This window comes from Symphalangus syndactylus, chromosome 10 (genome assembly GCF_028878055.3).
Source record: "Symphalangus syndactylus isolate Jambi chromosome 10, NHGRI_mSymSyn1-v2.1_pri, whole genome shotgun sequence".
Lineage (NCBI taxonomy): Eukaryota > Metazoa > Chordata > Mammalia > Primates > Hylobatidae > Symphalangus > Symphalangus syndactylus.
The window spans coordinates 116,345,026-116,371,253 of NC_072432.2; the positions used below are offsets into that span (position 1 = coordinate 116,345,026).

The following is a 26,228-nucleotide window of genomic DNA, read 5'->3' on the forward strand; positions in this document are numbered from 1 at the left end:
GGAGCTGGGAGACCTACAGGGGAGTATTCATTGGCCGCTAATATGTTATCTCACCTTGGATGTTTACTCTGTTTTTTGGGCCTCTGCTTCCAAATCTATAAAATAGGATCTCAGTGTTCTCTAAGGCCCCTTTCAGCTCTGTCTAGGGAGAGGCCTGGGATTCTCTCCTAGGCAGCCGCTAAAGGGAGGAGGGAAAGTGAGGACTGCCCGAGAGCTCACGGCCAGCAGCCAGGCTGGGCTCACGGCACCATGTTCCCAGGAAGAGAGGCCCCCTCTAGCCTCCCCATTCCTTACCTTGCCCCAGTCGGGAGCCAGTGACTGCCTCTTTGGCACTCCCAAAGCCCAGCTCTCTGCAGACCACACTGGCCGACACCAGGTCCCACTTGTCATCGCAGACGGTCCCCCATTCTCCATTTTTGAGCACCTCCACGCGGCCCTCCCCGATGTAGGCACCGCCTCTCAGTCGCACCAGGGGTTGCTGAAGAGACACACAGTCCTGCTGAGTACAGACGCTGATGGATGCTCAGCAGGCAACCACTGTCCCCTCCCCCTCCCTTCCCCACCACCCTGTTCCCAGGCCAGGCACTCAGTCTGGGAGCTGCAACTGTGCTTGGTGTGTGTGTGTCATGGGTGTGTGTGTGTCGTGGGTGTGTTGGGGTGTGGGAGCTTCCTCTACAGAGTCAGCTCTGGTGCAAGCTCCCTTTGCAGCCCTTGCATGGAGCTTCTGTCCTGGTCCCCTGGGGAACCCATCGGGGACCGTCAATCACTCATCACCCCAACCTTTGCGTGGCACAAGGATCCTTCCATCAGCACTTCCCCCACCAACTCCAGAGCCTCATGCTTTAGAGCTAAAGAAGCGCCTACCCTCCAAAGTCTGCAGATTCCAAATGGATCATAATTCTTTCTTGTAACAAGGTTGCTTCTAAGCAAGTTTGGATCAACCTTGCTTATAACACAGTGCTACAGTCTAGGCCTGCAGAGACTCCACAGTACTAGGCAGGCACTGGCATGATTCTGCTGTGCACACCAACTAGAGGCAGGAGGGAGCAGACAGGAGAACGGGAAGACAGGGAGCTGGAAAGCCAACCTTCATACAGCCATGACTCAGAGAATGGATGGCGAGCCTCATACTGATTTGTCCCAGGGCTGGGGGCATGCCCAGCCTCCCTCGATTTGACTCCAAGTCCAAATTGGCCTGAATCCAGAAGATGCAGCCCAACCAGCTATGCAGAGAGGGTGGAGAATTACAGTTTAAACACCCCTAATGTTCACTGACAGTCTGGAAGCTTTAATCTTCTTGTGGGCTTTACTGAGTTAGACACGAGTAAGGCTACGTCTTGGCCACAGTGGATCATGTCTTACAAGATGGGAGTTGGGTCACTTGACTCCAGCTGTCCACATACCCAGGTTTGCATGTTTCTCTGCATGTGTGGCACGTGTGTGTGTGCAAGCTCACCTGCATGCATGCTGCATGTATGCGCATGTGTGTTTTGAAGGAGGCTCAGAAGCCCATGAGGCTCTCAGCTACTGCTGATGCTCAGTCAACTCCACAGAGGGAGTGAGGAAGACTGTGTAGCCATTCTAGGTGTGTCACATCAGACCAGAGTCATTGCCTGCCCTGGCCTATGTTGTCCTTAGCCCATAACTGCCTTCACTCTACCACTGATGGCCAGGGCGAGGCAGGCCTGGGTGGAGGTGACCTTTTCAAGCATTCATGTCCACCAGCTACCTTCGGCGGGATGGCATCATACAAGAACCTGCCTCTCTACCAATTGTACCTTGGGGCTGGCCATGGCAGGGTGGGGTGCTGAGACAGCACCCAGATTTACATACCTCAGGGACTGCTCTGACCCCGGCAGTATGGGAAGAAGAAAAAGGGGGAAAACACCCAGTAGCTGCAGGATACTTTATCCTAGCTTTTAAAAAAACCCAAACAGGGCCGGGTGCGGTGGCTCACGCCTGTAATCCCAGCACTTTGGGAGGCCAAGGCGGGTGGATCACAAGGTCAGGAGATCGAGACCATCCTGGCTAACATGGTGAAATCCCATCTCTACTAAAAAAAAAAAAATACAAAAAATTAGCCAGGCACGGTGGCGGGTGCCTGTAGTCCCAGCTACTCAGGAGGCTGAGGCAGGAGAATGGCATGAACCTGGGAGGCGGAGCTTGCAGTGAGCCGAGATCGCGCCACTGCACTCCGGCCTGGGTGACAGAGCGAGACTCCATCTCAAAAAAAAAAAAAAAAAAAAAAACAAACCCAAACAGAACAAAACACGCATAACTGCTGGCTGGCTCCAACCTCTGTTTTCTGTAGAATGGTGGCCTCCTGCTTCCCTGACCTCCCTTCCCAAGCTGTCTTCCCACAGAATGGACCATCCATGACCTAAGCTTAGGGGAGGCAGAGGTCAAATAACCTCGCCCCAGCCCGGCGGTGGCCAAGCAGTCAGCTGGCCCCAGAGGAAAGAAAGAAACCAAGGGAAAATATGATGTGAGGCGTGCTCGCTCTGTTTTAGTTGGTTTGGTATGAACTTGATTCCTTTGCTTTAAACCGCACAGTAGAGGAATTCCAAAACAGTAGGATCTGGTATTCTGGATGACACACAAGGAAAGCTCAGAGGCTCAGGCTGAGGCTGTGGAAAGGATGTGGCCATCAGATCATACACAGGGGGCAAGGAGGGTGTGGTGGGAGTTTGGGGGTGGTGGACTGATTGTCGGAGGAGGTGGACGTGGCGCTGTCTAGGTGTGTCCTGGAGGCACACATATGTGGACCTGGCTGACACACTCTCTGCCCCCACCCCAGAGCCCTTCTCCCTCCTCTGGTCCCCTCTTATCCCTGACTTGGTGACAGCCCACCTGGAACTCCCCCCTGCCAAGGTGATGATTACTACGATCGTCATGCTAATCAGATGCTGTCTCATCTACTCATGCCGCGTCAGCAAACAGTGCACTAAGTACTGAGGTTTTACCTGGCACAGGGCATCAGCCCCTGAGAAATGATCAGTCACTTCTCCCATCCCTCCCTCTCCTCTTCCCAGTTGTTATTCCCACCCACTCACGAGATATTAGCTGTTTCCTGAACACAGAAATCACAGAGACCCTTTGATGGATACAGGAAAAAGGAAGAGGAGGAGAAAGAAAAGCTAATCAAGAAGAGATAGATAGGGCACTTGCTCTTTGTCAGAGGCTGGGTCAAGCCTGCTGTGGTTGGGCTACTTTACTTGTTCTAGGAGATCAGCCCATTAGACCAGGGCGGTGGCTCATGTCTGTAATCCTAGCACTTTGGGAGGCCGAGGCGGGTGGGCCATCTGAGGTCAGGAGTTCAAGACTAGCCTGGCCAACATGGTGAAACCCCCATCTCTACTAAAAATACAAAGATTAGCGAGGTGTGGTGGTGGGTGCCTGTAATCCCATCTACTCGGGAGGCCGAGGCAGGAGAATCGCATGAACCCAGGAGCCGGAGGTTGCAGTGAACCAAGATCATGCCATTGCACTCCAGCCTGGCAAAAAGAGTGTCTGTGTCAAAAAAAAAAAAAAAAAAAAAAAAGAAAAAGAAAAAAAAAAGAAATCGGTCCATTGAAACAGGGCTGTTACTTTATATGGGAAGATGTTCATCTGCATTTCAGGAATATACTCACACACACCCCCCCATACACACACATACACACACCCACACATACCCCCACACACATAAACCCCCCCACACACACCCACACACACTCATACACACCCCCCACACACAGACCCCCCACACCCATGCACACTCATATACCCCCCCCACACACACACATGCCCCAAATATACCCCCACACTCATACACACCCACACACACCCCACACACCCCATACACTCATACACCCCCACACATACCCACACACACCTCCCACACACTCCTACACACACACCCGCACACACACCCACACACACACCCCCCCACACTCATACACCCCCATACACCTCCCCACGCTCATATCCCCCACACCCCCACACACTCATACACACACATACACATCCCTACACACACCCATACACACCCCCACACTCATACACCCCCACACACTCATACACCCCCACAAACACATACCCACACACACACTCATACACACACACCCACACATCCCCACACAGACACCTCCACACACTCACACACAGCCCCCAACACACCCACACTCATACACACCCCCACACACTCATACACCCCCCACACTCATACACACCCCCACACACTCATACACCCCCCACACTCATACACACCCCCACACACTCATATACCCCCCACACTCATACACACCCCCACACACTCATACACCCCCCACACTCATACACCCCCACACATACACACACCCCCACACTCATACACGCACACTCATACACCCCATACACTCATACACACCCCACACATACACACACCCCCACACACATACATACCCCCACACATACACACACACTCATACACCCCCACACACATACACACACACTCATACACACGCACACTCATACACACCCCCACACATACACCCCCACACATACACCCCCACACACATACACCCCCCGCCACACACAGAGGTGCCGTTTCACATAAGTATAATGTGACTAATGTATAGATGACTTAGGACAATGGCAGGTTTTCTACCTTGGTGGAAGCTTTTTAAAATTGTTATCCTTTCTGTTGCAAAATAAACCAAACATGCTTGAAAATGTGTCGCTGACTGCATGTGTTTTTCAGAGCTGGGTCACATTTCTAGCTCTCCTTTGGGAACTGTGCAGGGGCACAAGGTCCCTGTCGCACACCCCTTCATCGTCTGCTCCTGTCTTACCCAGCAGACAGCGTACCAACAGCCTGTGGCAACTGATGCTGGAGTATTCTTCTCCCCCAGGTGGTCCTTCTCTGCAGAGGGTGCTCAGGTCTCAGAGTAAAGCAGCCACAATGGTGATCTCCGCTGAGGCCACCCTTCCTCACTCTGCTGGGGGATCCTGCCTACTCCCTCAACACCCTCCCATCCTCTCCAGGTGCCAAATGGCCACACCTCGTGCCCCGTCCTCACCTCTGGCTTGTAGGCTTTCCGGAATCTCGAGGGTCCGTCAGGGCTGAAGACCTGCCCAGGCACACAACTCACCACGGCCGGCAGCCCATTCTCACAGGTGACATTTTTCACGGGGTCCAGTGACACCTGGGGGCCCAGCTTGCAGCTGGAGATGTGGGCTTCTGTGCCGGTGCAGTCCATGGAGAATGGCCAGTAGCGCTGCTTCCTCCGTGAGGCAAACATTCTGCAGACGATGGGAGGGGACAGGTGACCAGGGCATCGTGACGCCTACCCCGATTCCTTCTACAACAAGGCAGAACATGAGAGACTGGGCCCTGCTCCTGGAGCTCAGCCCTGCTTCACAGAGGGTCCCAGCTCAGTCCATTCCGCCAGCATTCACTGAGCACCTACTAATGCCTGCACCACACTAGGGACTGTGGAACAGGACCCAGAGGGTGGACAAGGCCTCAGGCAGCTTCCATTCTAGGAAAGAAAGGACTCACTCAATATGGTGAAATAATAATAATAAAGCCCAGGAACACAGAATGCACAAAGGTATTTAAAACAGGTGAGATCCCTGGTCCTAGAAAACCCCTCATACTCTAAGGTAAACCATTTGTTTACACTAACTCTTCAGATAATTCCAACATAATTTGTTGTCGTTCTTTTTTTTTTTCTGAGACAGAATCTCACTCTATTCCCCCAGGCAGAAGTGCAGTGGTGCAATCACTGCAACCTCTGCCTCCCAGATTCAAGCAATTCTCCAGCCTCAGCCTCCTGAGTAGCTGGGACCACAAGTACCCGCCACCACACCTAGCTAATTTTTGTATTTTTACTAGAGACGGGGTTTCGCCATGTTGGCCAGGATGGTTTCAAACTCCTGATCTGAAGTGATCTGCCTGCCTCGGCCTCCCAAAGTGCTGGGATTATAGGCATGGGCCACTGTGCCTGGCCTGTTATCATTCTTTAGCTTTTTCTTTGTCAATGAGCAGTACAAGCTGATTGCTAAACTCTCCCAATGATATACAAGATTAAATTTGTATTTCCAGTGAGAAACAATGAAAACAGTCTTAAATTACTCCATCTGCTGAATCAAAGTACAATCTGCCTAGTAGTAGAAATTATAATGGTAATGAAACTACTGCTTCCTGCACCCAGGAAGATCAGTGAGGTTGAGGTTGTCTCTGTGCCATATCCTAGGGAAGCCCTTAGCCTGTATTGCTAGCACGTGCAAAGTGTTCCTTTGTATGTTTTTTTTTTTTTCTGAAACAGTAGCCAACTGATAAGTAATAGATTGGCTAACAAACCGGGCGTGGTGGCGGGCGCCTGTGGTCCCAGCTACTCGGAGAGGCTGAGGCAGGAGAATGGCGTGAACCCGGGAGGCGGAGCTTGCAGTGAGCCGAGATTGCACCACTGCACTCCAACCTGGGCAACAGAGCGAGACTCCGTCTCAAAAAAAAAAAAAAAAGATTGGCTAACAAAAAGGATACTGTACCTCAGTTTCTCATGTCCAAATCAGAAGTAGTAATAGTATCTACTTCACTAGATTGTTGTGACCGTTTATTAGTTGTTTTTTTTTTTTTTTTTTGAGATAGAGTCTCACTCTGTTGCCCAAGCTGGAGGGCTTTGGCGTGATCTCGGCTCACTGCAACCTCCGCCTCCTGGGTTCAAGCAATTCTCCTGCTTTAGCCTCCTGCGTAGCTGGGATTACAGGTACCTGCCACCACGCCAGGGTAATTTTGTATTTTTAGTAGAGATGGGGTTTCACCATGTTGCCAGGCTGCTCTCGAACTCCTGACCTCAGGTAATCTGCCTCCCTTGGCCTCCCAAAGTGTTGGGATTACAGGCATGAGCCACCATGCCGGGCCATAAATCTGTAGTTGGAGGTAGTGTCCAAATTTCTGCAAAGTCATATCATTGTAAGGAGGCCTTGGCAGGAGACCGCCTCACCCCGTCTGGGTTCCCATGACTCTGGCCTTTGAAGAAGAGGCTAGCACTCTGGAGAGGCTGAGGTCTCCTGCGACCAGGGTAGTCTCAAACTCCTGACCTCAGGTGACCTGCCCACCTCTGCATCCCAAAGTGCTGGGATTATAGGCATGTGCCAGTGCCTGGCCTGTTGTGACAGTTTAAATGAGTTAATACTTGTCATTTAAAACAGTGCCCAGACATAGGAAGAGCTACATAAGAGTTTGTGAAATAAATAAGTAAATAAATAAAACTGTATTTGTTAAAGAAAAAAAAAGAAGAGTGAGAGGAGGGAGGGATTCCATGGTCGGAGTGATGAGAGACAACTTTACGGAAGAGAAGGCTATAAATTGGGCCCTGAATGATGGTGGGATTTGAAATACGGAGGTCCAGGAAGTCCCTGCTACCTGCTCATGCCGACCCAGCTTTTCAGGGCCCGTGTACTTGTCCCTGCGTGGCAGGACCCAATGAGATGCCAGAAGGAGCCAGCGGAGGGGCCTCGCTGGGCAGGCTGACCCCGAGACAGGGCAGAGGCGAGGTCCCATCCCTGCTGGTCCAGCAGCCCTGGAAGTACCTCCTTTGTCTCAGGGTGAATGGGATGTGAAGACAGAGGAAGGGCAAATCCTACAGACACAGTTATCGTCTCTCCTTAACCCAAATCTGAGACTTGTTAAAATTCTAGTTGCCTGTGAACGCAATGACACGGAATCTTGCTGAGGACTATCTTGGCAAATTCAGGTGCGTGCTCACCACAGCGGCAGCCCAGAGAACTGCTCAGGAGGGCTATTAATAATTCCAGGAACCATTGCCCTCCCGACACACTTCCTGCAAGGCCCCTGCACTTGGAAGCCTAGAGCATGTTCCATGACGCCCACACAGGGGCGGGAGAAGATACTCGGAGGAACACCAGCTGCTCGAGGATTGGCCAGACCTCACCGCCTGCCTTGGCTCAGGAAAACCCCTCTGCTTCCAGCCGTCAGTGAGCGCCACCCTCTCCAGGAACAGATGTCCTGCATTCTAAATGGAGAGTGCAGAGCCCACAGCAAACAACTATCCCCAGCAGCCCGGATCCCTCTGACATCAGCCCCCAGGAATGTGCTGCAGACCCTCTAGCACGTTCAGGCCTCCCAGAGCCTCCCCTCCCCTCCTCCATCCCAGTGTTTCACTGGGGACAGGCCTCTGAGCTGCAGACGGAGGCCCTCGGAGGGTGTAGACAGCCCACCGAGCTCCAGGCCTGGAGACTGGAGGAGTGACTGGAGTGAGTGAGGCAGCCTTGGGTGAAGTGGAGCGGGAAGCCTGCCTATGAAAGAGGCAGCTAGGCCAATAGCTGGGCTGTAGGAAGAACACGGAGCTGGACTGATTCAACCAAGAGTCCTACCCACCGGTGCTCCTCTTGCCAAGAGTGAAGGCAGATGTCGTGGGATTCTGCCAACTGCTGAGTACATCTATTTCCATGATGCTTTCCGGAAGTGGGGAAATAGCACAGGATGAGTTTGAGATGGACGTAAGCTAAAAACCCATAAGCCCCCACTTTGATGTTCTGGGTCTCCTAGAATTAGTGTCAGCTCAGAACCAGTGGCCAGTAGTCCAAAAGATCTGAGTATTTCCTTTTCTCCAATGCAGGCTCATCTTGGTGGAAGGTGCCTTTGGAGAACTGGGAGAAAGAATACAGTATAAATTTCTGGCAGGCTACGAGGGTGCTTCCTTGAGGGTACCCAGCCTTTCCCTCATTCAAGAGCTTCCAGTCTGATAAAACTGGCTCAAGTATGGGAATGGATTGAGGGGTCATGACTCTGCTTTTATGATTCTGGACAGATTTTTGTTTGCTTGACCTAGAAGTTTTCTGCTTATACAGATTAAGTACGAACTTAGTAGGCTTCCTGTCTATTTCACTTCGAGGAACATCAGGATCAACCAGCCAACACCACAGGTCTGCAGCAGTCAGACTGCCTGCTGCTTTGATTCCACTGTCCAATAGGATCAGCACGTCCACCTTGCCTTTGGTAGTACTACAGCCACGGGGCCGCTGCCGCCCTGGAGCCAATTACTCCTATCGCATTCAGGTTACTGGTTCGGTGGCTGCTGTTCCTGCTGTGAGGTCTGGCCTTCAGAGAAGAGTGATCACAGCTCCTCAGGGAGGCTGGGGCTCCTTTCATATATTTACTTCTCACTGTCAAGGTGAAAGGCGTGTCTTCAGGAGCTTCCCAGTGTGGGTGAGGAGGTCCTAAAGGTAAGATCCCCTGTAACATCCAACCTCCCTAAGCTTTTGAATTCTGTCCTCTACACACAATGGAGGCAGGGTCAGCATTTCTACTCACTCACTGTGGGCCACACTTTGGTCCACATTTCAGCCAACCAACCAGGCAAACCCCTGGAGGCCTGACTTCCTGAGCTGCAACATTAAATGCAGAATCTCTGCTTAGCGAGCTCATTTCAATTAAATGATGTCAATATTGGGATCCTACTTTCGGGAGAACAAAATTATGACTACAAAATGCTCCCTTCCGGCACCAGGAATGGGGGCCTGAAGTTTAAGCTTCATTAGCTTCAAGGTACATGCATTGCACCCCAGCCCGGTGTGGAAGTCAGTGCCACGGCCACACCAATCAGAGAGCAGGCCTTGGTGAGGAGCCCCTGACTCTACTTTTGGCAAGCCTGTGGCTGCAGAGACCTCTGGGGTGTGTGCAGGTAACTGGAGGGCATTAGTCCATTCTCATGCTGCTAATAAAGACATACCTGAGCCTGGGTAATTTATAAAGGAAAGAGGTTCAATAAACTCAACAGTTCCACATGACTGGGGAAGCCTCACAAACATGGCGGAAGGTGAAGGAGGAACAAAGGCACGTCTTACATGACAGCAGGCAAGAGAGCATGTGCAGGGGAACTGGCCTTTATAAAACCATCAGGTCTCATGAGACTTATTCACTATCATGAGAGCAGCATGGGAAAGACCCACCCCCATGATTCAGTTACCTCCCACTGGGTCCCTCCCACGACATGTGGGGTTATGGGAGCTACAATTCAAGATGAGATATGGGTGGGGACACAGCCAAACTGTATCACTGGGGGAAGCAGAGGTGCTGAGGAAGAGCTGCAGTTGGCGGCCAGGGGACAGCTCTAAGGCTTCCGAGTGGCCACCAGCCCAGCAGGTTCACAGAGGGAGCCAGTCCAGTAAGGCAGCAGTGGGGTGGGGGACCCTCGGGGGTTAAGCAGGTGAGCTTCCAAGGCTATAAGGTCCTTCAGGGGCCTTGGTGGATATATGGAGATTACTAACTCCACCCCAGACTGAGAATTACTTTGAAAATAATTTCCTGCATAGAGTGGGCAGTGCTGCATGGCGGGAGGGAAGGGGTCCCTTCTTGAGCCTCAGAGGTGTGCTGCCAGCAATAGCAGCCACAGGCTGTAGGAAGAGGGAAAGGGACATGGGAAAGATGCAACCGGAAGCCACTGCTTCAAGGGCCAGGCAGGGTGGTGGTCCTCAGTCTGCCTTCCAGACCTCTGCAGTCCTCAGCCTCTGAGCAGGGCCTGTGGATATCCCCAGCCCTCAGACTGGCCAGTGCTTCTGAGCTGGCCCTACCCCTGGGAGAAGAGGAGCTGCAGCGGGGCCAGCAGGTGGAGACTGCTGGGTGGTGTTCTCCCTGAAGCAGACCTGGGCTGTCCTTACAGGCTCTGCTGGGTGTGGGCTGTGACATCCTGAGTCCACTGCCCTTCAGGCCTCTTCCATGTTCTCTTCCATGCAGACCCAGGGCTTAGGCCAGTGGTCTCTGAGCTTTACCATTCCCTAGGAGTCCTAGCCCTTTGCTGGCAGCTCAGCCCCGACAGCCCACCGAGGCACTGAAAGTCTTCCCAGCACCTTTCTCTTTGGGGCACATGTAGGCCTAACTGTCAACTGAGTCCCAGAGATGAACATAAAATGAGAGGGACAAGCTGAGAAGGTCGTGCTTCCCCTACCACTCCTCCGCTAGCAAGGCCGCCCCACCTCTCCAGCTAGAAGGCTGCAGGAGGGGCTGGTTTCCAGCAGCTTCTGTTCTTCATCTCCCATCCTGCAGACAGCACCACCCACCACCCCCTCCTTGGATCACTCTTGGCCTTGGAAGCCTTGTCTTCCCCGTCCTTGAAAAGGCAAAGCCACAGACGCGAGGGTGGGAGGGGCAGGATGGGGGTTCCAATCCAGCACGTGACAAGATTACCCAGCGCCCAGCTGCCGAAACTGGCCTGAGATCAACTCCTCAAAAGCTGGGAAGGACTCTGGACTGGCCACAGTTGGGAGATGTCTTCCAAACGCTATCTGAACAAGGCGCATGCTGTCCAGCTCAGAACAGCAGCCAGGCTGGGGGCACTGGTAGGGCCAGCCAGGTAGGAAGCCTGCCAGGGAGGGGGTTTGCTTTTCTTGGCTCCAACGGGTAAGAAAAGCTGAGAAGGTGTCACCAAGGAAGGAGTCGGGTGGGAGTTCTCCAAAGTATTCAGAGGACGGTGACTCTTGGTGCCAACAGAAAGGTCTGGGCCATGTCTGGGGACTGGAATCACCATCGTGGCCAGCCTGCGGTGTTGTGTGCTCACCCAAATGGGCAGCTCTGCAGCTGCACTCATCCACTCATGTGAGGGGCTGGGGGCTGGGACAAAATTACGGCCCACCCCATCCAGGCAGGGCTGGGGCAGGGTCAGGGAGGGATATGTGGTCTGCCCGGCACCCCAGGGAGCTGGCAGGTAGAGCTGGGGCTTCAAGCCAGGTCTCCTGACATGGAAGCCACGTCTTTTCTTCCTCTGATTTGGAAGGAAAGAGACAGTGCTGACAGTCTGCACTCTCTAAGAGTGTGGACCCTATAGCTGGACACAGGGGACCTCCAGAGGCCAGGGTGTGCGTGAGGCCTGGATCTGCCCCTTCCTGGTTCTACCACCTTTCTCCAGTTTACTCAACTCTAAAACAGACTCCTATTTCCCAGTGGTGTTGTGAGGATTAAATGACTGAGAATAGTGCCTGTCACATTATAAGTCTTTAGTAAAGCCAAGCTAGTATTCCTATCATTATTAAGAGGAAGGAGGAACACCCCATGACCAACCAAGTATACGCCAGCCATCAGCTTGTTGGGGTGCTGGAATCCTTCCACTGGACACCCCTTAAGTCAAAACGACTCCAGGTTCTGTCCCTGTCTACTTCTTTCCCCTATTGGGAAATATTAACCTTAGAGATCATCCCAGCATTGTCAGATTTAACTGGGATTGGATGAAGTGAACTGCATGGACCAGTGTCTCAATTACCTGCTGCAACTTCCAGATTTCTCCGGAAAATCATTTGCCAAGGGCAAGTAAACATTTCTTCTTAAGTTGGTGTTGTCTCTGCCCGGCCTGGCCAGGGTATTGCCCTAGCCTAGCTCGTGCAGTCCCTGAGCTGGCCGGCAGCACCCCGAGCTGGGGTTCTCAGGGCTGGGGGCACCTTGCATCTCACTTCTGCAATATGCCTTCCCTCAGGCTACTCTAGGGATTAGGGTCTATCTCCTGTAGATATGTAAGTTCCTCAAGGGTAAGGATGCCAGAGGGTGCCCTTGAACTTGGCACCTGGCCCGGCCCAGGGGCTCTGTGCAGACTGCCTGCAGGGACACCAGCTTGCCTGGCCGTGCCTGGCCAAGGAAAGGCCACTGCCAGGGCGGACTCTTTTAACCAGGTAGGCAGGGCGGATACCCTCAAAGTCACCCCTTTGGTGCAGTCCTCTTACTTGTACACTTTGGTGTTGTATGTCCTCTCCCCAGGGAAGCCGAACATGCCGCAGACCACACGGGAATTCTTGGCTGTCCAGTGCTTGTCACAGATCTGCTTCCAGGTCTTGCCCTCCTTCACCTCCACATAGCCCTCCGTCACTGGGGTGCGCCTGCGGTAGGTTGAGAGGATGGCTCGAATCCGAATGTCCTCCACCTGGATATTCAGGTTCTGGGAAGAAAGAGGCGTGGAAGGAGAGGGTCACCCTTCTGGCCCGGCTGCAGAGACACCAGGCAACCAGTACTTCTTTAGCGACTACGGGCCAGGCCTGTCGCTGGCCTGCCTGTGCCCTCGGGCCCTGCAGTGAGCTCTGGGCACCCCCAAGGCGCACACGGCCCAAGCTGTAGTTAGAAAGTGCTATGCATGGGAGATAGTGAGGCTGAAAGGACCCAACAGGGAGTGGGGTGACCTGGAACAGTCAGAAAAGACTCAGAGACCCCATGGGCTTCTCCTACATCCGAACCTAAGATCTTGGAGACCAAAGGGCAGCAGCCTCCTCCTGCACAGGCCTCGAAATAAACGCACGGGAGAGAAAGTGTTCTTTGAATGTGGATTTTGCATTTCACTCCAAAGTACGTGTGTATGTGCCTGTGAGTGTGTCTGTGTGTGTCTCCCTGATTCATCTTTCAGTAAAACTTGAGTTTCAGATAGAGGAGCCCCAGATGTCCTGAAGCTGGTGGTGCCACCCTGCAGACTACCTCATACCCCAGGGGTGGGCATTCCTCTATTCAAAAATCCTTAGAGAGGCCTGAGAGAAGGAGCAGGGCTTAGAAAGAAAGGAAGCAGAGATTCCTGGTATTGAGCGTGCTGTGTGCAGAGACCCACACCTGCCTGGCAGGGATCAGGGAGATAGGGTTGGGGACAACTATTTGGCTGCAGCAAGCAAAGGAGAGACTGCAAACACTTTGAGCCCCTTGGAGGGTTCCCTTCCCACACCCACCCCACTCATCTATCTGTGGAGTAAAGGACAGGTGCTGGAGTCAGGGTTGGAAAGATTCATTTGCAGGGTCCTTTGTGAGGAAGTGGAGGAGGCCTGGAGGGGCATGGGCGGGAGGAAGGCGCCTGCCTCCCTGCCATGTGGGCGCTCCTCCTCCCTCGACGTGGAGCTGGAATGTCCCTGTACCACCTAGACCTGAGTCCTGGGGATCTGGCAGGAGAGGGGACCTCAAGAGGCCAAGCTAGATGAGAGGAGAAGAGGTTCCCTGGAGTTACAGTGGCACTTTTTAATGCCTTTCCAAGACATGCCGTAACAGGCTCCAAACTTCACAGACGCTCCCTCCTGAATCACTCGTGGCCAGCCATCACCAGCTCTTGCAACACTCCCTGACTGAGTCCCTGCCTCCGTCTGTCTGCCACAGAGCCAGCCACCAAAGAGCCTCTTTTTTCTTTTTTTTTTTTTGAGACGGAGTCTCGCTCTGTTGCCCAGGTTGGAGTGCAGTGGCATGATCTCAGCTCCCTACAAGCTCCGCCTCCCGGGTCCACGCCATTCTCCTGCCTCAGCCTCCCCAGTAACTGGGACTACAGGCACACGCTGCCATACCTGGCCAATTGTTTGTATTTTTAGTAGAGATGGGGTTTCACCATGTTAGCCAAGATGATCTCAATTTCCTGACCTCGTGATCAGCCTGCCTCGGCCTCCCAAAGGGCTGGGATTACAGGCGTGAGCCACAGCGCCCGGCCTCTTTTTTCTTTTAATTAATTAATTCTTATTCTTTTTTGAGGCAGGGTCTCACTCTGTTGCCCAGGCTGGAGTACAGTGGTGTGATCAGGGCTCACTGCAGTCTCCATATCCTGGGCTCAAGCGATCCTCCTGTTTCAGTCTCCCAAGTAGCTGGGAGTACAGGTGTGCACCACCACGCCCAGCTTATTTTAGAATATATTTCAGAGATGAGGTCTCACTATGTTGCCTAAGCTGGTTTCGAACTCCTGGCCTCAAGGCATCCTCCCACCTCGGCCTCCCAAAGTGCTGGAATTATAGGTATGAGACACTGCAGCCGGCTCTTTCTAAAACACAGATCTAACCTTGTCCCTTGACTAGCTCCTCTTTGTCTATGCAATACCCTAATATTGATCAAGATGCTCTCAGCCATTCAGGACTGATACCACCTATGCCTCCAGCCCTCTCACTGTCCCCAGCTTCACATGGATCCGCAAACACCGCGAATTGCAGAATATAATAGCAAGAGCTACTGCAAAGCATGCACCAGGTGCCCAGCCCTATGTGAAGTGTCTTCCTTGCGTTCTCCTACTTAACCCTCGCATGCTGTAATGAGGTGGTTGATAGCTACTGCCATCCCCACCTTACAGATGAGAATACCAGCTGACTCCAGTTCCCTCCCTAGGGCCACCCCGAGGTGCAGTGGAGGACACACACACTGAGCGGGTCAGGGACTGGGAGGTGGGGCTGGTCCAAGCAGGGCTGGAAGGCAGGAGGAACCCAGCACCCCGCTGCTCCAGCCCTGTCCAGCCAAGATGCAAATGAACCACGAGTCTGAACAGAACCATTCTTTGGGTGCCCAGGGATTCATGTCTCCTCGCATGGGCTTCAGGGTCCACAGCCAGGCCCTGCCCTCAGGTCCTGCAAGGCGGTGGAAAGTATGTGGGCCTGGAGTGATGGCACTTGGCTCCGTTTCCTTTCCACCACAGCAGAAGGAATGCTGCCAGGGGCAAGATTATGCCTTCCAGCCTGGATCCTGGATCCTTTACAGCCCTCATTCAGGCCGCAGGACCCGTGCCATCAAGACACGTGGACAGGGGTGAGCCAAGAAAGGGCCTGAGGTCTAAACCCAGCCCACGAGCCGGCCCTCTTCTGTCTCTTCCCACCTCGGGAGGCCAGGCTGGAATTCCAGTAACTGTCATGCCCAGAAGGAAAGTTACTGCCTAGCATCAAGCCTGCACTTCACGGGGCAGGCGGCCTGGGCTGACCTTCAGTTCACAGATCCTTTTCCCTGCACTGGGCAGCAGTGCAGGCTCACTGCAGGGAAGGTGTGACCCCCAGCACCTGGCCGCCACAGGAGGAGGAAGAAGGCCCGGCTGGAGTTGCTCAGCAGACCCCCCTGGAAAGAGCTACGCGGGCCTGAGGCCAGCACACACCAACCCAAACGCCAAGAGAGCTTGTGCTCGTTCCTGCAATGATGCGGGACAGGTTCCTCCACTGAATATGGCTGGTGGGGAGAGCCCCGGGGGCTCCACGATGAAGGCAATGCAGCCTGGAGAAGAGAAAGGGCTAGCACCAGGGGTCATTAACCTCATTCTTCCACCGACTCACTGCATACGTGTTTATGCATCTCTGTGTATGTGCATGGTGGTGTGTGCTTGATGTTCTGTGTGTGTGGTGTGTATCTCTGTGTCTGTGTGTGTGCATGGTGGTGTGTGCTTGATGTTCTGTGTGTGTGGTGTGTATCTTTGTGTCTGTGTGTGTGCATGGTGGTGTGTGCTTGATGGTCTGTGTGTGGTGTGTATCTCTGTGTCTTGTGTGTGTGCACGGGGGTATATGCATGATAGTGTGTTTCTGAGTGTCTGTATGTCCATGTGTCATATGAGCCCCTCTATATGTCTCTGTGTGTGTCTCTCTGGGATTGTGTGTCTCTGGGACTGTGTGTCTGTGTGCATGATGATGTATGCATGACAGGGTTGTGTGTGTGTGCCTGTGTGTCATGTGGGTCTCTGCGTACTCTCTCTGTGTGTATGTGTCTATGTCATATGGGTCTCTGTATATATAAAGTGTGCATTTGTTTGTGTGTCTTGTGGTGGAGGAAATTCTGAAAGGATCTTTTTCCTTGCAAGGCCTTAGGAAAACAGTCAGGACACCCTTCGCACTCATTCCTTCAAACTGGACCATCTTCTCTTCTTCTCCCTCCAAAGAACCAAAGCCTTTCCAGTCTTTAAGGCTCAAATCCACCTTATTCATTCATTTAACAAAATGCAGTCTCTGCCCTCCTTGGGCCTTGCTGGGCTTCCTCCTTACACCCTAACCACAGCGCCCTGTCTCAGCTTTGAATAATGACAGCTATGGGCATCATTTATCAAACACCAATTAATTGCAGGCTAGGTTCCATACAGAAAACTTTACATCCACTCCATTATTCAATCCCCATGGCAGCTTTCAAGATGGCTCATGGTCCACCTGTTTAGAGGTAAAAACATGATAAATCTTGGCAAGCTTCTGGAAGTTATCCAAGTTCACACAGCCAATAAGTAGGTAAACAAGTATGCAAATCAAGTTCTGACTCCAAACCCGTGCTCAAACTGACTACTGGTCTCTGAGCAGTCCTCATCTCATGCCTGTGTCCAATACATTGCCTGGTACTGAGGGTGACTCACCCAGGGCAGGGCCCAGGGCTCAGAATTCTGGGTGTCCCCTTCAGCCAGCTGAAGGGTGCTGGTGCTGTGCACATTGGAAGCCCAGCACCCCACGTTGAGGGGGAGTGGGTCAGATTGGATTGTGTACGTGAGGGGAGAGCCGGGCTCCCGGCATTCTTGTCTTCAGGCCAGCGGGAGGAGGCAGGGAAGCCCTCTGGGGCACAGATTCGGTGCTCAAACTAGCTAACCAGCTCACAGAGACTGATAGACCTCTTAGAAAACCCACACACACACATAACCTCTCTCTTTACTTCACTGCTGTGGAACCCCTTCCATAACCACAAGTGTTAGGATATTTTTTGCCCCAGGAGTTCAGCCCCAAAAGTGAAGAGAAAGTGTGAAATATTAAAATATACACACATCTTTTTTTCTTTTTTAAATGAAAGGCACTCTAGACTTGCTAGTTTAAAATTCAGCCCCAGCCGGGCGCAGTGGCTCACATCTGTAATCCCAGCACTTTGGGAGGCCGAGGCAGGCGGATCACGAGGTCAGGAGATTGGGACCATCCTGGCTAACACGGTGAAACCCTGTATCTACTAAAAATACAAAAAATTAGCCAGGCGTGGTGGTGGGTGCCTGTAGTCCCAGCTACTTGGGAGGCTGAGGCAGGAGAATGGCGTGAACCCGGGAGGCGGAGGTTGCAGTGAGCTGAGACCATGCTACTGCACTCCAGCCTGGGTGACAGAGCAAGACTCTGTCTCAAAAATATAAAAAATAAAAAAATAAAATAAAATAAAATAAAATAAAATAAAATAAAATAAAATAAAATAAAATTCAGCCCCAAATGCCAGAAGCTGGTCAAGCACCCTGTACATATTAAAATTCAAGCTAAAACCTGATGCTATCCCTCTTGCCAGAGACAACAGTGCACCCAGGCCTCCAGAAAGCTTCCCTCCAAGAAAGACACAGAAACTCCGGGATGTGTGGTCCTCAGAGCTCATCACATCCTCCGGCAGGGCCTGAGGCTCTGGGAGTGATTTGCACCCGTTCCCAGAAGGGAAAACCAAGGCACAGCCAGGCAAGGGACTTGTCACTTCAGCCGGAGAGGAAGGGAGCTCTGGGCTCTGACTCTCAGGTTTATGCCTGAATGACATTTAACATTTGCAGCATCTGTCCATGACTTGCAAATTCCAGAATGCGATAGTCTGGGGCTGTCGCCAGTGAGGAAAAATCACCCATTTTGAAAGTCTAGCTGGAAGTTGCATCAGGGAAAGGTACAAGGAGAAGCAAGTCAAGCCAGCCAGCCTACATGAATCCACATCACAGTCGCTCTAAACTCTCAGCACTAGGCACGTTGGCAAGGCCGGGTCTTAGCTCAGTGGTCTTGCTCCTTCCCCCTGTTCTAGAAGTCATAATTTAGTATCAGCCCAGGCTTTCTGACCTGAGAAGTCATCCTGAGGGTGAGGAGGGGTGGCAGGGACAATGCTGGGAAGACATAACATCATGCCAACATCTCAACGAGAATGCATGAGTGTCAACTCTAGCCAGCCTGTGCTCACCTCGCATGCAGCCTCCCACAACCATCAGCAAGTTCCTACATCTTCCTCTCAGAGCCTGCAGCTTTCTTACTTTGGCTATTTAAAAACAAAACAGGGCAGGGCATGGTGACTCACACCTCTAATCCCAGCACTTTGGGAGGCTGAGGTGAGCAGATCACTTGAGGTCAGGAGTTCAAGACCAGCCTGGCCAACATGGTGAGACCCTATCTCCACAAAACAAAACACACACACACACACACACACACGCACGAAATAGCTGGGTATGGTGGTGCACGTCTGTAATCCCAGCGACTCAGGAGGCTGAGGCAGGAGAATCACTTGAATCCGGGAGGTGGGGATTGCAGTGAGCCAAGATTGCATCACTACACTCCAGCTGAGATGACAGAGCAAGACTCTATCTCAAAAATAAATAAATAAATAGGTGGGGCGCCTTGGCGCATGCCTGTGATCCCAGCACTTTGGGAGGCCGAGGTGGGCGGATTATTTGAGGTCAGGAGTTCGAGACCAGCCTGACCAACATGGTGAAACCTCGTCTCTACTAAAAATACAAAAAAAAAAAAAAAAAAAATTAGCCGGGCATCTGTAATCCCAGCTACTTGGGAGGCTGAGGCAGGAGAATCACTTGAACCCGGGAGGCAGAGTTTGCAGTGAGCTGAGATTGTGCCACTGCACTCCAGCCTGGGCGAAAGACTGAGACTCCATTTCAAAAAAATATAAATAAATAATAAAAACAAAACGGGCTGGGTGTGGTGGCTCACACCTATAATCCTCATGCTTTGAGAAGCTGAGGCAGGGGGAGGGCTTGAGGCCAGGAGTCCAAGACCAGCCTAGGCAACAGAATGAGACCTCATTTCTAAAAAAATAAGTTAAAAAATTAGCTGGGCACCAGCGATCCCATTACTGGGTATATACCCAAAGGATTATAAATCATGCTACTACAAAGACACATGCACATGTATGTTTATTGCAGCACTATTCACAATAGCAAAGACTTGGAACCAACCCAAATGTCCATCAATGATAGACTGGGTTAAGAAAATGTGGCACATATACCCTAGAACTTAAAGTATAATTAAAAAAAAAAAAGAAAATGTGGCACATATACACTATGGAATACTGTGCAGCCATAAAAAAGGATGAGTTCATATCCTTTGCAGGGACAAGGATGAAGCTGGAAACCATCATTCTGAGCAAACTATCACAAGGACAGAAAATGAAACACCACATGTTCTCACTCATAGGTGGGAATTGAACAATGAGAACACTTGGACACAGGGAGGGGAACATCACACACTGGGGCCTGTCGTGGGGTGGAGGAAGAGGGGAGGGATAGCATTGGGAGAAATACCTAATGTAAATGACGGGTTGATGGGTGCAGCGGGCCAGCATGGCACATGTATACCTATGTAACGAGCCTGCACATTGTGCACATGTACCATAGAACTTAAAGTATAATAAAAAAAAATTAGCTGGCCACGGTGTCACCTGCCCATAGTCCTAGCTCCCAGGAGGCTGAGGTGGGAGAATCACTTGAGCCCAGGAGTTTGAGGCTCCAGTGAACTAGGATTGTGCCACTGTACTCCAGCCTGGGTGACAGAGCAAGATCTTCTAAGAAACAAAACAAAACAAAACAAAACAAAACAAGTGGCCTCCCAGATACAGACCCATGCCCCAGCTGCCAGCTTGACACCTTCCTCAGCACCTGAAACCAAACACATCCAAGATGCCCTTAACTCTTCCTTTTTTCATCGAGTCATTGAGGGATGCTCCTGCCTGTAGCTTTGCAGACCTTCGTGACCGTCTCTCTTCCTCACTCATGCGCCCATTAAGCCCTAGCCAGACCTTCTTTGCCCTTCTATCAGCTTGCCATTCCCACTCCCAATTCTCAGCCAGCTGTGCAAGGAGAATCATGAGAGCATAAGAAGGGGGTGATAATGTCGTCATATCACCTAGGCCTGCGCTGTCTCCTCGCCTCTGGTTTCTTCTCCCATCCGTTCATCCTCTTTGACTACAGTGCATTCAAGGATCTTGCTCAGATCTTCCTGGTGGCGCCTCCACGTTAGGCCCACACCCTGCCATTCTCTGTCCCTTCTTTCTACCTATCAGAATCCTGCCAATCCTCAGGGAAAATGTTATTCATCCATTCAAAAATATTTGTCCAGTGCTACCATGTCCCAAGTGCTGTGTGACACCCTGAAAGGACAGATAGGCATGGTCCTCGCTGTCACGAGGTCCCTAATCTAGAGGAGGAGAGGCGGCACCAGCATCTCCATGAAGCCCCCGTCCCCTGCCCCCAAATAGCACATCCACACGTTTGATTTCTTCTTTATTCCTCCAGCACTGGTGTTCTGGTGACTCATTGAGTTCTTGGCTTATACTGACTGTCTTGTGCTAGGGTTTACTTTTCCACATCCTTTTGCCATTCCATTGGACTGTGAATCCCCTAAGGGCAAAACTGTGCCTTATTCATTTTTGTATTACCCACACAGTAAGAAACTATTACTGGTTCCTTCCAACCATGTTTGAGGACCCACTATAGCCAGACACAGAGTGGGTCCTCAAACATGTTTGGAAGGAACCAGTAATGATTTTTTCAAAATCCAACAACAGGAGTTTAGCTTAGCTAGACATGCTGAGCGCCCAAGTCCAACATTTTAATAAAGACTCTTTTTATTCTTTGTTTAATGCAAAATAAACAGTTGCGCAGTCCTCATCTCTCTTCCTAACATAAGCATGACTTGTGTGACTTATGGATAGACAGGAGAACATCTGTGCTTTGTCCAGGCATCCTTTTGTCACCTGAGCTCCCTAACACCCTCTCCCCTTTTCCCTTGAGATCTGACATCAATAAATAGTTACTGAACTGATCCTCAGCACACAGTTAGATGGCTTGGCTAAGTGTGTATTATCTGTACACAGTATGAGGCATGCTGTACTCCAGGAGTCTGGCTAAATTGTAATCATCCCCTTTGGATGATCCAATCAGAAACTTAGTTTAAGAGGCTGCTGGGGGACTGGACGTGGTGGTGCACGCCTGTAATCTCAACACTTTGGGAGGCCGAGGCGGGCGGTTCACCTGAGGTCAGGAGTTTGAGACCAGCCTGGCCAACATGGGGCTCTACTAAAAATACAAAAATTAGCCTGGCGTGGTGGCACACACCTGTAATCCCAGCTACTCAGGAGGCTGAGGCAGGAGAATCACTTGAACCCAGGAGGCGGAGGTTGCAGTGAGCTAAGGTCACGTCATTGCACTCCAGCCTTGGCAACAAGAGCGAAACTCCATCTCAACAAAAAATAAGCTGCTGGTAACATTCTTTAGCCTGTGACTTCTTGATGGAAGAAAGTGACAGAGGAAAGGCATTTCAACAATTCTTGTTCCTCAGCTCTAGGTGATAGATGCCAGTAGGGGCCTGGAGAGCTGAGGTCATGTTACCACCACCAAAGGAAAGAGCCGGTAATCTGTTGGGGCCCTCCTCCTATAAATCAAAAGCTTTGCAACACTGCTGGAAAACTGAATGCTCTGTGTTTCATTTTCCAAGCAGGTAGCCACTTGGGTAGGTAACAGAGGCTGCTTTTTTGGAGAACGGGCAAGCCCTGCTGTCGGCAGGAAGCCGGCGGGACACCTGCTCCAACAACCAGCTCCTGTGACCCAGCAGTTCCTCCTGTCCTGGTCAGGCCCGACCACCCACCACACAGCCTCGTGGTGAATCTGCTGGTTCTCTTCACAGCCATCATCACCATGGTAACACAGTCATGATGCATGAGACTGTTTCTCCACTGCTGGATGGTAAGCTCAGGGTGGACAAGATGGTCCGTTCCATCACTCCCTTTATCCTCATGTCTAGTGTAGGGTCTGGTGCTGAATCGAAATGTATTGGTGAATGAATAAACAGATCCTTAGCAACAGGCTCCTGGGGATGGGGTGGGGGGATTCCTTGGCATTGACGCGCAGCATGGCTGAGGTGACTCAAATAAGCCACTTAGGCTCATTGCAGAACCAGGCTGACTGCTGCCCACTCCGCCCTAGTCACGTCACCAGACCTCCCTGCAGAGTGGATCTGCCCACCCAGGGCAGGGAGAGGCTTTCTCCAGCCCACCTCAAGCCCCCACTTCCTCCAGATAGCAACTGTCCCACGGGTTTCCTCATTCACCTCTCTCTTTTCCAAACTGCCATGTAATTGAGCACCCAATCACATTCTTCAAAGTTTGAGTACATCCCGTTAACTTATTTATTTCATCTAAAACAAATTATAAGCCTCCTTATTCATGTACAATCTAGCAATAGAATGTTATGTATTGGTTTATTTCATCTCACAAAGAGTTATAATGGTATTTGTACTTTTCAAAGCATTTTATCTGCAACACCCAGGCTAGAAACCAGGTTCCCATCTGTTATCCACACACACACCCTTTTGCATTTCAGATTTTCAATTGGGAAAATAGGTCACCTTAGAACTACTTGCTTTGTGTGTCCCTTTTGGTAGCTGGCAAGCCCTGGCTACATATAGGCTCTTAGTAAATAGAATCGCGGAATGTGAGGGCTAGACAGGATCTCTTTTTTCTTTTTTTTAAATGGAGTCTCGCTCTGTCGCCCAGGTTGGAGTGCAGTGGCATGCTCTTAGCTCACTGCAACCTCCACCTCCCGGGTTCAAGCGATTCTTGAGTAGCTGGGACTACAGGCGTACACCACCATGCCCAACTAATTTTTTGTATTTTTAGTAGAGATGGGGGTCTCATCACGTTGGCCAAGCTGGTCTTGAACTCCTGACCTCAAGTGACCCACCCACCTTGGCCTCCCAAAGTGCTGGGAATACAGCGTGAGCCACTGCGCCCAGCCCTGGACAGGATGTTATACATCCTGTTGCCCAAGAAGGGGGAGAGACAAAACCCAGGAGAGCTAAATCTGATTGTCCAGCCAGACAGTTCAGCAAAACTGAGAGTTCAGAGGCTGTGGGCCTTCACCATGGGTCCTTCTGCCCTTGCTGAAAAGTCTGGCACAAACTACCCCCTGGCTACCATTTCTCTTCCTCCTACAGAGAGAGGCCATCCAGCTACCCTGTGACCATCCGGGAATGGGGCCTATATTTAGGCATGGGGGGACCACTACCTTCTAAACTGCACAGAGGTGAAAATAGGCCCCTTTTTTCCCCAAACCACCCAGTGCAACCTCTCTGGTGGGAGTCAGGGGACGGATGAGATTCCTGGCTGCAAAGCATTCAGACTTTTCAGAAGTCCTTCTAGAGACCTTTCCCTTTTAGGTTGAAGCCCTCCACCCTCTGCCGCCCCCAGACAGACAGAGCTGCTGCTGGGAGGGCAATGCTGAAACATTTGGCAGCTGACTGTGACTAATAAAAACCTGGACCCAAGGCATTTAAAAAATTCACAGCAGCCTCAGTCTCTGTGGTTAAGATGAGAAGAAAGGGCTTTTTCAGGTCTCAGCGTCCTTCCAGAAGAACGCGAGAGTGCGGAGAATGGGGGACCAGGTTCTCCCCTTGGGTGGAAACAAATGGCTTTCTCCTCGTTCTGTCCTTATTGTCCCTCTGTTGGCCCCTCAAGACCTCCTGGGCTGCCCACTTTCATGAATGGGAAACTGAAGCTTGGAGGTCACTCAGGGGATAGGCAACACCTAAATCTCACAGCCTGGGGATTTTTTTCCAATCAGTTCCGGCAATGGAATTGCTTTTTGCAAAAGAGCCTTTAAAGGATGGGTAAGGAAGACGGTGGGGTGGGGTGGGGAGGGGTGGGGTGAAGAAAAAAGACCAAAACGTTCCCTGATCTAACAACACACAGCCCAGCCATGAGGCTTCCTGTGAGCACATGACTGGGCAACGTGCGGAGCAGCCGGGGAGCAGAGGTTTACTCAGTAGGGCATCTGGATTTGTCGTCTTTCCTTATCTAATGCTTTTTCCAACTGGTCTACCCGCCACAGGCAGGAAACAAAGCCTCTCAATTTAAGAAGCTCTGAAATCCTGGGAGGTTTGGCTGGGGCTCTGTTTGCCAGGTTTAAAAGAGATCTGTTCGTTTGGAGCCAAGAGTGTTTCACATTTGCTTATTTGCTCCTACTTACCTCCTTTTAAGACAGTTTTGAGGATTGACCTAAAACTGATTTTCTTTATATCCAGACAAACTTCTGTTTTATAGGACAGTGTCCAGAGGCCCAGGAAGGGTCAGTCACTGGACATACAGCTATGAGCTCCAGTCTCCACTGGGACTGGAACCCGGGGGTCCTGCCTTCAATTCTGGAGTCTGAAACTGAGAATATACAATCAGATAAGATGGCACAGCCTGTATCAGAAAAGGAGAAAACTGAGAACCTGCCTGGTTAATTTCCCGGATGAAATAAACCAAGCCTAGTGATTCAGTGGTAGGACTAACCCAGGGCAGCACTTCAGAGTCTGAAAGCACTTTTACAGAAATCATCTGATTTTTTTCCCCTATAGAATATTTAAAACTACCTTGTAAATGATGAATGCACACTATGTCATTCTGATGGAGAAACCATTGCCACTGAACTGTAGGCCGTCACAGCTGGAAGGGATTGAATTCAACCCACTCGACATTTGCCCAGTTGTTCTGGATGCTGGTCCAAAGGCAGGTTAGGGTACAAACCTGTGAACTTTCCCTTGGTGGGGTCACTTATATGAAGAAGGTGTGATTTTTTTTTTCCTTCTATAGAGGGGAATTTACAAACTATCAGGAGCCCCCAAGGATGCTCCAAGCAGCTATAAGAGTCCAGGGAAGCACAGTTAGCTCATTAAGTGAAATTCCATCAGCCAGGCCCCAGGGCTTAGTGACTCATGCCTCTGGCATTCCAGAGTAGGATGAATTCGGTCTAGACTGATGCATTTTTCTTCCATTCTCTGCTTTGGGAATTCCAGTGCACTCTGGAGGAAGCATGGGTCGTGAGGGTCATCTGCAATGATCTGTGACCTGTCCCCCATCTCCAGGGGTTAATGAGGGTGAATGTTACAGAACCCAGCCCACACCCTTGCAGAGTAGGCATGTGAAGGGATGCGGGTGCCCTCACCACATTCATTAGCCCAGTGGTCTACGACCGGGGTCACAAGACACAGAGAAATCATTCACTGACATTTCATTCCTGGCCACTTTTGAATTTGCCCCTTCCAAACTGGGGAAAGTCAAGGGAGGGCTTTAACTCTCACACTTTGATATGAAGAGTGAAAAGTCTGCACCTGGTTTTAAAGTCAAGGCCATCAGGTGCTGGAGAAAAGGCAAAGAGAGAACCCAAGCACACAACACACATGCTGGTTGGCATCCCTTCTCTCTCTCTCTCTCTCTCTCTCTGTGTGTGTTCTCACACACACGTGATCCCAATTTACACATGGTGCGCAATGTCAATATCCAGCTGGGCACACACTATATGGATATTGTGCATTTTCCCAGACACTGAGTAACAAGGGTCTTGAAACTTGGCAATCACTTAATCCCACTTCCCTCCCCATGTAGGCATCTGACCACAATATTCCTGGCAGGATGCTGTCTAGTTCATGCTTGAATTCCTCCACCGACAAGTAGCTCACCACTAACTTAGGGTAGAGCTATCTACTGCGGGGCTTCCACTGAGCCTGAGATCTATCTCCCATCACGCTCCTCTCCGCCTTGGCTCTGG

General features: G+C 51.2%; 1 protein-coding gene and 1 long non-coding RNA gene across 2 annotated transcripts in view; one reads left to right on the forward strand and one right to left on the reverse strand.

Moving 5' to 3' along the window:
• The window catches only part of LOXL2 (lysyl oxidase like 2), a 103,680-nt gene that overhangs the window by 28,616 nt on the left and 48,836 nt on the right, over window positions 1-26,228 (reverse strand). Inside the window, exons 4-6 of the mRNA XM_055295683.2 lie at window positions 12,697-12,908; window positions 5,040-5,262; window positions 295-478 (exon numbers count right to left, since the gene is read on the reverse strand). Of these exons, the coding sequence (XP_055151658.1) occupies window positions 295-478; window positions 5,040-5,262; window positions 12,697-12,908 (619 nt within the window). The remainder of the gene's footprint in view (window positions 1-294; window positions 479-5,039; window positions 5,263-12,696; window positions 12,909-26,228) is intronic.
• The window catches only part of LOC129491409 (uncharacterized), a 29,366-nt gene continuing 11,081 nt past the window's right edge, over window positions 7,944-26,228 (forward strand). Inside the window, exons 1-2 of the long non-coding RNA XR_008660545.2 lie at window positions 7,944-9,213; window positions 12,731-12,854. This is a non-coding gene — a long non-coding RNA (uncharacterized lncRNA). The remainder of the gene's footprint in view (window positions 9,214-12,730; window positions 12,855-26,228) is intronic.